Source organism: Myotis davidii, unplaced genomic scaffold (genome assembly GCF_000327345.1).
Source record: "Myotis davidii unplaced genomic scaffold, ASM32734v1 scaffold309, whole genome shotgun sequence".
Lineage (NCBI taxonomy): Eukaryota > Metazoa > Chordata > Mammalia > Chiroptera > Vespertilionidae > Myotis > Myotis davidii.
In genome coordinates, this window is record NW_006383013.1 from 1789985 (window position 1) to 1803653 (window position 13669).

The window sequence follows — 13669 nt, forward strand, 5'->3', positions numbered from 1 at the left end:
ATCCAAGTCAATTATCTGTCAGGCTAAATAGAGTTTGAACTCCAAGGCAAATATGAGATGCTTTAACTCAGCGGTCGCCAATCTTTCGGACCTCACGCACCACTAGTGGTCCACAGACCACCAGTTGGCGACCACTGATTTAATTTGTTGATGTGTGTGTGTGTGTGTGTGTATGTGTGTGTGTGTGTTCATAGCCAGTTTGCCCATATCCTGTGTGTATAGATGCATGCAATTGCATATGACTTTATAGTACAGATACCTTGTCAGTTGCTCAATTATTTACACAATGAACTTAAGCTTTCACGTTTGTAAATGTGGTAATAACTTTAGGCTTCTGCGTCTTACTGAATGCAAGCTGTTGGAATTATAGGGTGTAGAAGTTTTCAACTTTCCCCAAGCTGGTCTCTGAGCTTCTGGTTAACAGTCAGTGAAATCAAGAATTTAAATGACACACAAAAAAGTCAACATTGTTTTACTGTACCATGGAGACTGGAGTATAGGAACCATTGTTCATTGGTGTGCAGCTGCAGGAGAGCCATCCTGTCTTGAGAACACCAACTATGATTTTTATTTTTTAAATTGATTTTTTAGAGAGAGAGGAAGGGAGAGAGAGAGAGAGGAACATTGATGTGAGAGGGAAACATTGATCAGCTGCCTCCTGCACACCCCTACCAGGGATTGAGCCCACAACCTGGGCATGTGCCCTGGCCAGGGAATTGGACCAGCTACTCTTTGGTGCACCGGGTGACGCCCAAACAACTGAGCCACGCCAGCCAGGGTCCCAACTATAATTTTTTTCAACAGGTATTGATGGTGAGGGTGGTCAGGGGTGTGTGTGCATTGAGGTGTCAATAAAAAGAAAGCTCTCTCTGATATCTTGAGGAGGAAATGTCCCTGTTAAATTTTTTATTTTTTATTTTTTTAAATATATATTTTTATTGATACCGGTCTCGGCCCCTGTTAAATTTTTAAGAAATACTGGGATTGTGTTTCTTTTTCTTTAAAAAAAATACATTTTTATTGATTTCAGAGAGGAAGAGAGAGATAGAAACATCAATGATGAGAGAGAATCATTGATTGGTTGCCTCCTGCATGCGCACACTGGGGATTGAGCCTGCAACCCGGCCCTGTGCCCTGACCTGGAATCCAACTGTGACCTCCTGGTTCATAGATCGATGCTCAACCACTGAGTCACACCAGCTGGGCTGGGATTGTGTTTCTTATTAGGAATCTTTTTAAACTTGTGCCATCATCTCTTGGACATTGGTAACTAAAATTGACTCTCTCTGTCTTCTATAGGTTGGAATTGCGATTGGGTTCTTGGTCCCTCCTGTTCTGGTGCCCAATTCCAAAGACAAGGACAAGCTTGCCTACCACATCAGCATCATGTTCTACATAATAGCAGCTGTTGCCACCCTGCTTTTCATCCTTGTCATCATTGGTAAGTTCATTAGACTGCTAGGGGTGGGGAGGTAGGGAGGTTCTACTGGCTTCGGTGGGGCCCTTGTGCACATGGCTCTAGAACAGCGGTTCTCAACCTGTGGGTCGCAACCCCTCTGGCGGTTGAATGACCTTTTCATGGGGGTCACCTAAGACCATCCTGCATATCAGATATTTATATGACGATTCATAACAGTAGCAACATTACATTGATGAAGTAGCAACGAAAATAATTTTATGGTTGGGTCACAACATGAGGAACTGTATTTAAAGGGCCATAATGTTGAGAACCACTGCTCTAGAATATGGTGGACACTTACAGAAACTGAAGGCCAGGTTTCTAATAGTCTTCAAATGCTTTAGCTTAAGCAGTTGCCCCCGATAGGGTGTTAGCTAGCCTTGTGCACTTTGCTAGTGGCTCAGTAAAGGTTTGATTGTAATTAAACCGTTCCCCGTGTGGCCTCACAAGAATTAATGGTCAGGCTGTTGATCCCCTTGGTGAAACCCCATGAGCACGTATGACAGCACAGGCATTGTGCTGTTCATGCTCGATCTCACGTAAGCCTCGGCAACCCTATGAGTGAAGGTACCATTATGAGTCCCATTTAACAAAAAGGAAGACTTAGGGGAGGTGAATAAATTATTCCAGATTCAGTAGTCCTTAAGTGGCAGAGATTGGATTTAAGCCTAAACTTGTGAAAGGCCATACTCTAAATTTCTGGAACTAAACAAAACAGAATTAACCCATAAACACTAATAATCTCATACGTTCACCTGAGAATACCTGGGTACCACAATTTTAATGCTTTTCTTTAAAAAGATTATAAGAGTAATGTTTTCTCATTATGAAAAAATTTAGAAAATACAAAAAGCATGACCATTAATTTAGCCTTGAACAAGTTAATCCCAACCTCAGATAGCTATTATTCATTTTATAGAAAGGTATATTTAATCACTGAGATATTTGGTTAATATAATTTTTAAAATTCTTTTATTATATGTTTCATGTGTACAGTATTCTAATTTGACAACTGTATATATTTTAAAGTGATCATTGGTACAAGTTTAGATACCATTCATCACCATACAACTGATGGACAATATAATTTTATGTCCTCTTTTATAATCTGAGTGATACTATATGGGCAGTGATAAATTCAGAAACAGCAGAGTAAAGGTTTTCATTTTCAGTTAGTCACCCGTCTAAAGGTTAACCAGTTTTCTTCCTAATACCTGAAAGTTTCACTCACTCATGTTAAAGGTTTCTTTTCATTCCTTTCTTCTGGCCTCACCTCCAGAGTCAGTTTTATAATCATCTACTTCATTCAACTGTTCTCACCTTGTCATTCCCTCCTGGGTCCACGCTGAGAAAGAGCTGCCTGGAGGCCCCTAAGAGCAGGCAGGATGTCGTGGACAGAGGACGCGGTGCCTGGGAAGGTAGAAGCGGTAGAGCTGTGAGTGAGAACAGGAAAGAACAATCCAGCCAGGGATCCTCTTACTCAGCCAGACTTTAAGTTTCAAATTGGAATGTTCTCAGCTCCAGATTCTTGTGTTTGTGGCAGGTGAGGGCCTGGTTCTTTGCAGCTGAAATCCTAGAGGTAGAGCATTTCTACATTTTGGCATTTTATTATCAAGCACAGACTGAAAGGTCTTATCGGAAGCAAGCACCTGCTGTGGCAGGATCACTCCCTTGCCTTGCTTTCTTTCTTTACCCTGATGGAAGCGGAGGCAAACAGCCACGACAGTGAATGAGAGGTTCCCAACAGCAGGAAGTCACCCAGGAGGAAATGACCCAGGACTCCTGGAGAAGAAAGAAGCAGGGCTCTGGAGATAGGCTAAGTGAAACAAGCCAGTCAGAGAAAGACAAATATCACATAATCTCACCTATATGTGGAACCTAACGACAAAATGAACTGATAAATGGACTAGAACCAGAGGCATGACAACAGGAACAGATGACAAATCTCAGAGGGAAGGGCAGGACTGGGAAGAGACCAACCAAAGAATTTTTGTGCTTGTATGCATTGCCCATGGACACAGACAGTAGGGTGGTGAAGGAATGGGGTGGGGAGGAACTGGGTGGGGAGTGCACTCGGGGAGGAGATGGGGACATCTGTAATACTCTCAACAATAAAGATTAAAAATAAAAACCTTTTTTAAAAAAAGGAGGAAAGAAGCAGGGCTCTGTAGTCAGGGCTGGAGGGTTTTCTGAAGGGGCAGGGCCAGGGGAGGGGGAGACATTAAACCATGTTTCCAGAGCTTCCTTTAACTGGAATAGGAATGAGTGAGGGGAGGCCCAATGGTGCCTGCTTGGACCCAACTGGGGAACCAGTTCAGCCAAAAAAACTGGTTAAACTGACCTGCCCTCCAGAGAACTGAATAGCGGCAATGCAGTTACATGGAGGGTACCAGTTGTACTGAAAATAGATTATAAAGGAATGGTTTCCCCATTGCCCCGCCCCAGTCCTTCACATCAGAGTAGCCACTCCCATAGGAGGCTGTGTTAATCCTCTAGACCAGTGGTCGGCAAACTCATTAGTCAACAGAGCCAAATATCAACAGTACAGCGATTGAAATTTCTTTTGAGAGCCAAATTTTTTAAACTTAAACTATATGGGTAGGTACATTGTTATTAACTTAATTAGGGTACTCCTAAGCTGGCCTTTGCTAAAAACATCCTCAATCTGATGGAGGTACGTTTGCTGTCTAGGCCAGGCATGTCAAACTCAAAGGCTAACATGGGTCAAATAAACAAGCGTAAGTTTACGTGGGCCACAAAAAACCAAAAGCTTCAATTTTTATAGAAACGTAGGTTTATTTTGATAGAGACATGCTGAATACAAAGGGCTGAAATAAATGAGTAATTGTTAACACAAAATAATACAACATTTTAATAAAAATGAATAGTTTTTCTTGAACATTAACTTACCAGACACTGAATAACTACACAGATTAATAAGCGTAACGCACATAAACCTATTTTTCTTGTTCTCCGAAAGCGAAATATTTCCTGTTGCACATACCAAACAAGTCAGTACAAGACTAATGACGTGGCAGTCGGCTGCTAAAATATTTGCTGCTAGTATTAGTGGAGAGAAATGGTGCGCCTGCACGTAAGGCATGTGAGGGAAATGAATGCAACACGATTATAGTAATCAGTCATTAGCAAAAGTTGAATTGTTTGTTATTGATAATTATCTATAACAGGATTTGTAAAAGTTAAGTTATGAAATTTTTATTAAAATGTTTCTTACATACCGTTATATTGGCTGGGCTGCGAAAATATTCGTTGTAGGCCGCATGCGGCCCGTGGGCCGGGAGTTTGACATGCTTGCTCAAGGCTCAAGGCTCTGTGAGGAAGATGTCTGATTCAGATTTTTAAAAACTAGGAATGGACTCCAGGTTTTTCTACTAGAAGTTCCTTCCACTTAGGAATATATATTGACTGTCCTGTGCCAGGCTATGTGCTAGGCACAGGCAATACAGTCTCCTCCCCCTCAGGAGGAGCTCGGGTGCTAGGTCATGAACCGGGCTCACTCATCCTAAAGCCTCAGCTCTCATGTCCTTTCTCTCCATGTGTGACTATTGTGTGTTTTTCAGTGCTCGGCAGTGTGTTTGTTCCTGGCTTTTATTGTAACTGGACAACCAAGGGGTCCGGGCTGTTTGTCACCACTTGAGCCAATTAAGCAGAGACAGGGTTGAATCATATATGAGCGTTTATTCCAGTAATGCCAGCAGTATGGGAGAGCAGCGGGTCATCCACAAAAATCTGCTCTGCCTCTCCCCATAAGCCAGCTGCTTATGTTGGGTAGAAGGACAAAGATTATGTGGGAAAGTAGGAATTACAGGCATGGGAAAGTAGGCGTGGTATAATAATTGCAGGTTATAAGTCATGTGGGCTGGGGAGGGGGTATCTCAGAGGGTGGGTGCCTCCGGGCACCCCGGGACCAGTTTACAGGTAATAGGGGCTGGAGGTTGTGAAGAGCAGGTGCCTCCAGGACTAGATTGCTTCAGCCACAAGGTTGTAAATCTCTCCATAATGATGGGCAGTTCTCCGGGAAGGAGGATGGACTGTATTCCAATGTTAGCTCCCATGTCCCAGGGCGTACAACTCCCAGCCAGGTTAGACTGTGCTGTCTTTCTTTTTTTGTTTGTTTTAAATTTGAATTATTTATTGTTTCAAGTATTACATATGTCTCCTTTTCCCCCAATTACCCTCCCCCCAGCCACTCCCACCCCCCAGCACATGCCCTCACCCCCCTACTGTCTGTGTCCATTGGTTATCCTTATATGCATGCATACAAGTCCTTTGGTTGATCTCTTACACTTTGACCCCCCTCTCCCCACCGCCTGCCCTGCTGCCCTGCCTTCCCTCTGAGGTTTGATAGTCTGGGTCTATTTTTGTTCATCAGTTTATGTTGGTCATTATATTCCAGAATGTGCTTTCTTTAATCAGAACAAAATAATCCTGGTAAACAGAGCATGATTAATATTTCTTACTTTATTTCTTATAACGAATAGCTAGTCCCCAATCTTATATTTCTGCCCCGAACATTAAGGACTCCTTGATCCTTGAACTCTGCCCCAATGATTGCAGTCATCCAGAGGCCATTAAGAAAAAGTAATCAACAGACCACACACTCAGCCATAGACAATGAAAAGCAGCTTCAAGAGAGGAAGCTGTAAAGGATATCATTGAAGAAGTAACGTTTCCTTTTGAATCCTAGCTCCTTCTCGGGTGATGGAGCCAGCTCTTGTCCACGTGTAACTCTGCTGGGCTGTGACCACAGGGATGTTCAGTGATCTCTCTGTTTCTTTCCTTTCAGTATTCAAGGAGAAGCCTAAACATCCCCCCAGCAGGGCCCAATCCCTGAGCTATTCCTTAGTACCGGAAACTTCGTACTTAAATCCCATCATCCGGCTCTTCAAAAACCTCAACTTCAAGCTGCTTATCATCACCTATGGTAAGACGCAGATGTGTCCAGGAGTGTACCTGAGCTGGGAATGTGAGGCGAGAGGCCTGATGTGTCTGTGCATCTGACTTTTTCCGGATCCCAAATGTGCATGCAAAGTAATTGTCGAGGGTCAACCAGAACAGTCAGCTCTGTCTCAGGGCCTCTGTGTGTTCTGCAAAGTCCACCTAGGAAACTGTTCCTGCCTGTGTCAGGTTATCTGGCAAATGCCTGCTGATCCACCGAGTCTTATTTCAGTATCACTGCTGTAAAGCAGCATTAGGTGATCTTTCCTCTCTTGCTGTGCTGTCCCATTTCCAGGTCTGTCTTCTCACTAGACAAGATTCTCCTTGAAAGCAGAGATTTATATGTCTTTTCATCTTTATAATTATGTCTTTTCATCACCAGTAGTGGCTGGCCTGGAGTGGATACTCCTATAGTTATTGAGTGAATGAATGACTCTTAATAAATAAATGCATGCAAGCATGCATGAGTCTTGCCATATGAATCACTCCTCCACCGGTCTTCCTTCATCTTGTAACATCGACTCCTTTTGTATTTATTTGAATGTAAGACAATATCCTCTTTCATTTTATTTTTTAAAAATATATATTTTTATAGATTTCAGAGAGGAAGGGAGAGGGAGAGAGAGATACAAACATCAATGATGAGAGAGACTCATTGATTGGCTGCCTCCTGCACACCCCCTACTAGGGATTGAGCTCGCAACCTGAGCAAGTGCCCTTGACCTAAGCCGAACTCGGGACCCTTCAGTCCACAGGCCAACGCTCTATCCACTGAGCCAAACCAGCTAGGGCCTCTTTCATTTCATTTTGTTGGCTTTTGGTAAGGTAAATTTTAATCTTCATGCCGGTGGATTGGCTTGCCTCTCCAGCATGGTGTTTTCTGCATCTTTTTTCCAACATTTAATAAGAATGTTAGATCAGACAAAGGTAAGAACAGAACCTCATGGCATTCTGTTAAACAGGTCCACCCAAGTGGACTGCTCTCCGTCTTACATTTGACCACTTAATCGACTAGTTAGTTTAAAATCAAGAGTCAGCGATGCATGCATGGGTATAACATGCTCAATAACTCTACTGGTATTTAAAAAATGAGATTGGTTTAACATGATTTATTCTTGGTGAAACCTCAGTTAACTATAACCTCATATTCTCTCTAGGTTCATAAGCCATGGGTTTTATAGCAATAATAGCATTTACGATGTCCCAAGACTTTACACATAGGCTTTTATTTAACTTCCCCCACACCCATGTCAGGTAGATACTATAACTATCCCCAATTAACGTATGAGGAAATTGAAACTCAGTGGAATTAGGTAACTCGCTTGAGATCACACAGCTTTTAATTGCCAGGATTCAGATACAGGTTTGCCTAACTCCAGCTCCTGCCTGCTTACATACTAGTAATTGCCTATGGTCCTTCCTAAAATTGTGCCATGGTTTCATGTTAGGCTTATCAATGCCCTTTATCTGAAAGTGTTTATCTGCTAAAGCATTGGTAAGAGGTGGCATCATTTCTGGGTAGAGAGGCACGCCTAAGTGTTTCTGGCATACACGTAGTTCAGTGACCTCTCATCTGGAAGAGCTCCAGGTAACTAGATTAGTCTTCAAGGTCTCGGGTCTCCAGGCCCCATTCTCTCCAAGCTTCTCAGGTCTTAGGATATCTCTGCATTCATCCACCATAATAGGCTGGCTCATGTGCGTTGATGGGCAAAGCAATTCACTTCTGAGTCTCCGAAGCATTGGACTCTGTTGTATGTGGGTAGGATTTATTAACATTTTCCTCCAAGGCCTGGGGGTACCTGGATGTCTGTACTCAGCTCAGAGAACCACAAGCCTAATTTCCATGGGAGAGACTTGGACGTGGAGACAAGGCTCTTTGCCAAACAAGGAAATGATTCTTAGGTGTAAACACAAACTTGAAAAAAACGTATTGAGCCCATGACTGTGTGTTGGGCACCGTGTGAAGGGCTTTACATGCATTATCTCTTTTCATCTTTGAAACAAACCCATGACACAGGTCCTTAACTCTATTCCATTTTATACCCGAGGAAACCGAGGCCCTGGTTTCGTTCCTGGCCCATCAGTGGACAGCTAGCGAGCAGTAGAGCTTGGATATACACTTCTGTCCCTCTGAGGCCCGAGCCCGTCATTCTAACCGACGGCGATCTCGCCTCCTCATGCAGAACCCAGCCTCTCGGAGACAGAGCCGGGCTCCTTTCTTAGCGCACCGCCCAGGCGGCCTTGGGTGTACCCTGGGGAGTGTGTTCTTCCTCAGATTGAATTCTTCAGGCCAGTTAACATGGGGGTTGCTTGCTTCTAGAGCAGTGGTTCTCAACCTTCCTACTGCTGTGATCCTTTAACACAGTTCCTCATGTTGTGGTGACCCCCGACCATAACATTATTTTCGTTGCTACTTTGTAACTGTAATGTTGCTATTGTTATGAATCGTCATGTAAATATCTGATATGCAGGATATATTCTCATGGTTACAAATGGAACATAATTAAAGCATAGTGATGAATCACAAAAACAATATGTCATTATATGTGTGTTTTCCGACGATCTTAGGCGACCCCTGTGAAAGGGTCGTTCGACCCCCAAAGGGGTTGCGACCCACAGGTTGAGAACCGCTGTTCTAGGGTGTGGATCTAGAGTTTGAGGGTTTGGGAAGCAGGACCATCCTATTGGCCAGCCATCTGTGGGATTTGGGGATGATGGGGTCGCAGCCTTAGCGTGTGTCTCTTTAAGGTTTGCAGGTCATGTAAAGGCAGTTCACCCGAGAATCTCTGCTTTCTTCTCCCACTATCTTTGCTCCAAATTAAAAAATAAAACCAAAAAAAAAACCCCTATAAATTCAGCACATGGCCGGGGTTCTAGCAGATGATAGCATTTCACAAACACATTTGCAGGACATGGGTGGACATGCCTCGGAGTAAGAGCCTTGAACGCTGGTCCGGTGAGTTCAGAGTTGCGCATAAAGAACGGGAGATCTGAATTTTGGTGTCAGTTACTGAGTGTACCACCTCCACCCATCTTTTGTCTTTCTAATCCCCCTACTCCTCCCTCCCACATTTCTTTTTTAAAATATGTTTTTATTGATTTTAAAGAGAGAAGGGAGATAGAGAGAGAGAAACATCAATTGACTGCCTCCTGCACACTCCTTGCCCCCAAACCGCTGGGGATCAAGCCTGAAACCCAGGCATGTGCCCTGACTGGGGGTCAAACCCGAGACCTCTAGATGCATGGGTCGACGCTCAACCACTGAGCAATGCTGGCAGGGCCCTTTTCTTTTCTTTCTTTTAAATATATTTTTATTTATTTCAGAGCGGAAAGGAGAGGGAGAGAGAGTTAAAAACATTAATGATGAGAGAATCATCAATCAGCTGCTTCCTACATGCCCCCCCACATTGGGGATTGAGCCCCATTCCTTAAATTCTCTTTGGAAAGAATGGCAGCCTTCCAGGGTGGGCCCTGCACTGCCCCCACTTCTGCCTTAGCGGTGACTCCATCTCCAGGCTGCCTGGGTAGGGGATGGCTATTGATAACGTTTGCTTCTCATTGGAGTTCTCTGAATGGGAACAAAAGCTGCTGAGTCCGCTGCCCAGAGCAGAAGTGCAGTGAAGACTTCAGAGGAATGTCCCTATAGGGTCTGGCCACACCCTTAAAGGTAGTTTTTTGAGATAAAATAAGGACCATCAAGTTAAACACGCACCTGGGTTGCCAGTTTGCTCCCACTCCCAGTCAGGCATGTGTGGGAGGTAACCAGTTGATGTGTCTCTCTCACACTTCTCTCTCTCTCTCTCTCTCTCTCTCTCTTTCTCTCTTTCTCTTTCTCTTTCTCTTTCTCTTTTCCTCCCTCCCTCCCTCCTTCCTTATCTCCCTCCCTTCCATTCTCTCTGAAAAAAAAAGCAATGGAGAAAAAAACAACAACATGGCCCATGTGATATTTGGAGTATATGTATGCTAAAAAGTGGTTCATTTTTCTGAAATGCAAATTTAAGCAGGTATGTGGCTTGTCTTTGTTTTTTTTTTTTTAAATCTGGCAGCCCACTTAGAGGGAGGAGGTGCAGAAGAGGGTTTGTGCTTGATGTTGCCAAACTATCACAAAAAGAAGAAACTGCCTCCTTCTCTAGTAAAATAGGCTCCCCCCGCCCTGCACCCCCAACCTTCTGAGTTTGGCAATGCAGGAAGGTGGGGCTGGAACCAGATCCTCTGAGGGTCCTCCAGAGTTTGGGGTAGGGCGCGTCTTGTGATGTGTACCAGCAGTGGGAGTGGGGTGAAGAAAAAACCTCTCTTCAGCTACCTTCTCTTTGTGCCTCTAGGTCTGGCTTTCCCAGGGCTCCCTCTAATCTCTTCATCAATGGTAATGGTATAATAATCGCCTGTGAAAAATGCTGCTCCTCTAAAGAAGGAGTCCTTGAAGGGAATGCTTTCCCATGCCCTCCCAGCCTTGCCCCCAGGGCTTCTGAACACTTTTCCATGCTGGGCACCTGAACCAGAGCCTCACAGTGTGTCCGAGGACACCTTCCCTTGGGGCCCTCACGGGCTTTCCATGGGCCTAGGAGGACGCTTTGTGCCCCCTCGAAGATCTTGGCTTAAGAGTGGGTATAAAATCCTTGTGAACCCTGGAACTTTCTGAGGTCATGCTGGCCCTTTAAAACAAGGGTTTAGCCCTGGCCAGGTATCTCTGTTGGTTAGAACGTCGTCTTGATAAGCCAAGGCTGTGGGTTCGATCTTCCGTCAGGACACATACAAGAAGCAACCAATGAATGCATAGATAAGTGGAACGACAAATTGATGTTTTTTCTCTCTCTCTTTCTCTGCCTGTCTCTCTCTGTCTCTCCCTCTCTCTCTCTCTCTCTCTCAACCCCCCCCCCCCCAATAAACCACACAAGGGTTTACTACAAGAAGGAGAAAAGGGAAATGAACACAGAGTAAACAGAACTCAGAGATAGGACCTAGGATCAATGTTCCCCAAGTTTGCCTAATGATAGAATTCCCTGGGGTGATCGATTGAATGTATGCAAAGATTTCCATGCCTCTCTTCTGGAAATTCAAATCCAGCATTCTAGGCTATTCTGGTTTGCAGCAGGGTTGAGAACCTCTAACGTAGGTATGTTACGGGTCATTCTCACAGTCTTGAAGTCCCTTCCCACCCCTGCTGCCTCCATGTTAACCCCACACCTGAGACCTGGGCCTGGCCAGTGATCTTCAGTATTCCCAAGGTCCTTTATGTCCAGGTTTTGTTTGTTTGGTTTGTTTTTGTTAAAATGTAGATTTCTAACGCCATTCCAGGAGATTCAGCTAGAGTAGGCCCAGGGCAGAGCCCACGTATCTGCACGTTTGAGCTCTGAGGACTTCTAATGTCAGTGGTCCCTGGGCCACAGTTTGAAAAAACTACTCTTGACAAGGAGAGACGCAGAGTGATGATGAGTCCTTTCTGCCTTCCTAAAGCCCTCCCCCTCAGGGACTGGTACTTCCTCTGGGAAATGATACCAGGAATGACCAGGCCTTTCAGGGAAGATCACATTTTCTCATAGGAGTACGGCCCTCACCCAGCAGGCTTAACTTGCTGGAGCTATACATGCCCAGATATAGCACCTGTATTCCTATAAGAGGCACTCACAGAGCAGAGCACGTATTTCATTCCTGCCCTTCTTGTGGGACGCTGAGTCCCTTGGTTTGGGCGGTGGAGTGGACTGGTACTGTTTAACTCTGCTGGGGAGAGACAGCTAAACTAGAGACCGATTCAGAAACAATATGCTCCTACCAGTAATTCCTAGTTCCTGTAGGAACAGTTGGAAAGAATGGCAGCCTCCCAGGGTGAGTCCCATCCCCCTGCCCCCCATCTCTCCTGGCTGCCTTTGAGTGGGGGATCGCTATCGAAAAACCAGACTAGTCTAGCTGAGCCAGTGGGCCTCATACTTGAGCACTATCAGAAGTACCTGGAGGGCTTGTTGACACACAGATCACAGAACTCCCACAGTGACTGCTGCAGCAGGTCTGTGGAGGTGACAGGAATGTGCATGACTAACAAGCTCCCAGCTGCTGATAATAATCTGGAACTGATTTCCCTAAAGCACCGAGTCCCCATGAAAGTAGTGGTGTAGCTCAACCAGCTCTCGTGTTTCAGGTGGGTTTTTTTGCTCCCAGTCCTCTTGTTAACCAGATTGTCCTGGCAGGGTCCGGGACCTCCAGGTTCTTGACTCGCACAGGAAAGAATTCAAGAACAAGTCCAAGTGAGAGCGAAAGGAGTTTTCTTTAGGTAGAAAAAGAGGCGAGGACATGGGTTCCTGGAAGTAGGATCGGGATGAGCCTGGGACAGCTGCTGCCATCTGCTGCTCCCCCAGTCATGGCGAAAGAAGTGAAAGTACACATCGGAGTGGATGCAGGCTCACTGGGTCAGTCAGCTTTTCAGAGTTTATGTTTCCAAGGGTCAGGTTGTTTCTGAACTTTGTGGTGCCAAATTATGACTCTGCCTTTTGGTGGTGGGGGCAGCGGGGTCTTGTTCCTAATATGACCTGTTCCGAAAGTGCCCTGAGGTTTGTCTTTCTCAGTCCCCCTTCTACCTGTGGTGTCATTATAATCTACTCTAATAAAAGAGAAACATGCAAATTGGTGTCACTCTGCTACACCCACCAGCCAATCAGATGAGTATGCAAATTAACCCAACAAAGATGGCAGTTAATTTGCATATGCAGGCGCCAGAGCGAAGACTGAAGAGTGAAGAGGCTTGGCTTCTCTGCTGCCAAGCCTTGCTGCGGCCTCAGCGGAGAAGCCAAGCCTTGCCTTGCTGCGGCTGGACCAAAGGCCTGGGTCCCGGTTGCCGGAGGAAAACAGTGCCGGCAGCCAGGGGAAGGAAGGCCTATTGCACAAATCTCTTCGTGCAACGGGCCTCTAGTCCCATTTAATAAAATGCAAATAGACCGAACGGCAGAACAACCGAACAACCAATCAAAGCATAATATGCTAATGATATGCTAAGGCTGCTCAACTGCTCACTATGACATTCACTGACCACCAGGGGCAGATGCTCCGACCGGTAGGTTAGTTTGCTGCTGGAGTCCGGCCCATTGGGACTGAGCAAGAAGTGCCGGACACACCCTGGAGCCCTCCCACTGTACCTCCCCGGCCTGATCATGCACCAATGGGGTCCCTCAGCCTGGCCTGCACCCTCTCGCAATCTGGGGCCTCCTAGGGGATGTCAGAGAGACTATTTCAGCCTGACGGCAGAACAACCAGACACTATGA

The 13669-nt window shown here is 45.3% G+C and overlaps 1 protein-coding gene across 2 annotated transcripts in view; it reads left to right on the forward strand.

Annotated features, from left to right (window-relative positions):
- The window catches only part of FLVCR2 (feline leukemia virus subgroup C cellular receptor family member 2), a 57402-nt gene that overhangs the window by 28365 nt on the left and 15368 nt on the right, over nt 1-13669 (forward strand). For both annotated transcript variants that reach the window (XM_006778800.2, XM_015558056.1), the window contains 2 exons: nt 1300-1441; nt 6267-6404. In XM_006778800.2, coding sequence (XP_006778863.1) covers nt 1300-1441; nt 6267-6404 — 280 coding nt within the window. The remainder of the gene's footprint in view (nt 1-1299; nt 1442-6266; nt 6405-13669) is intronic.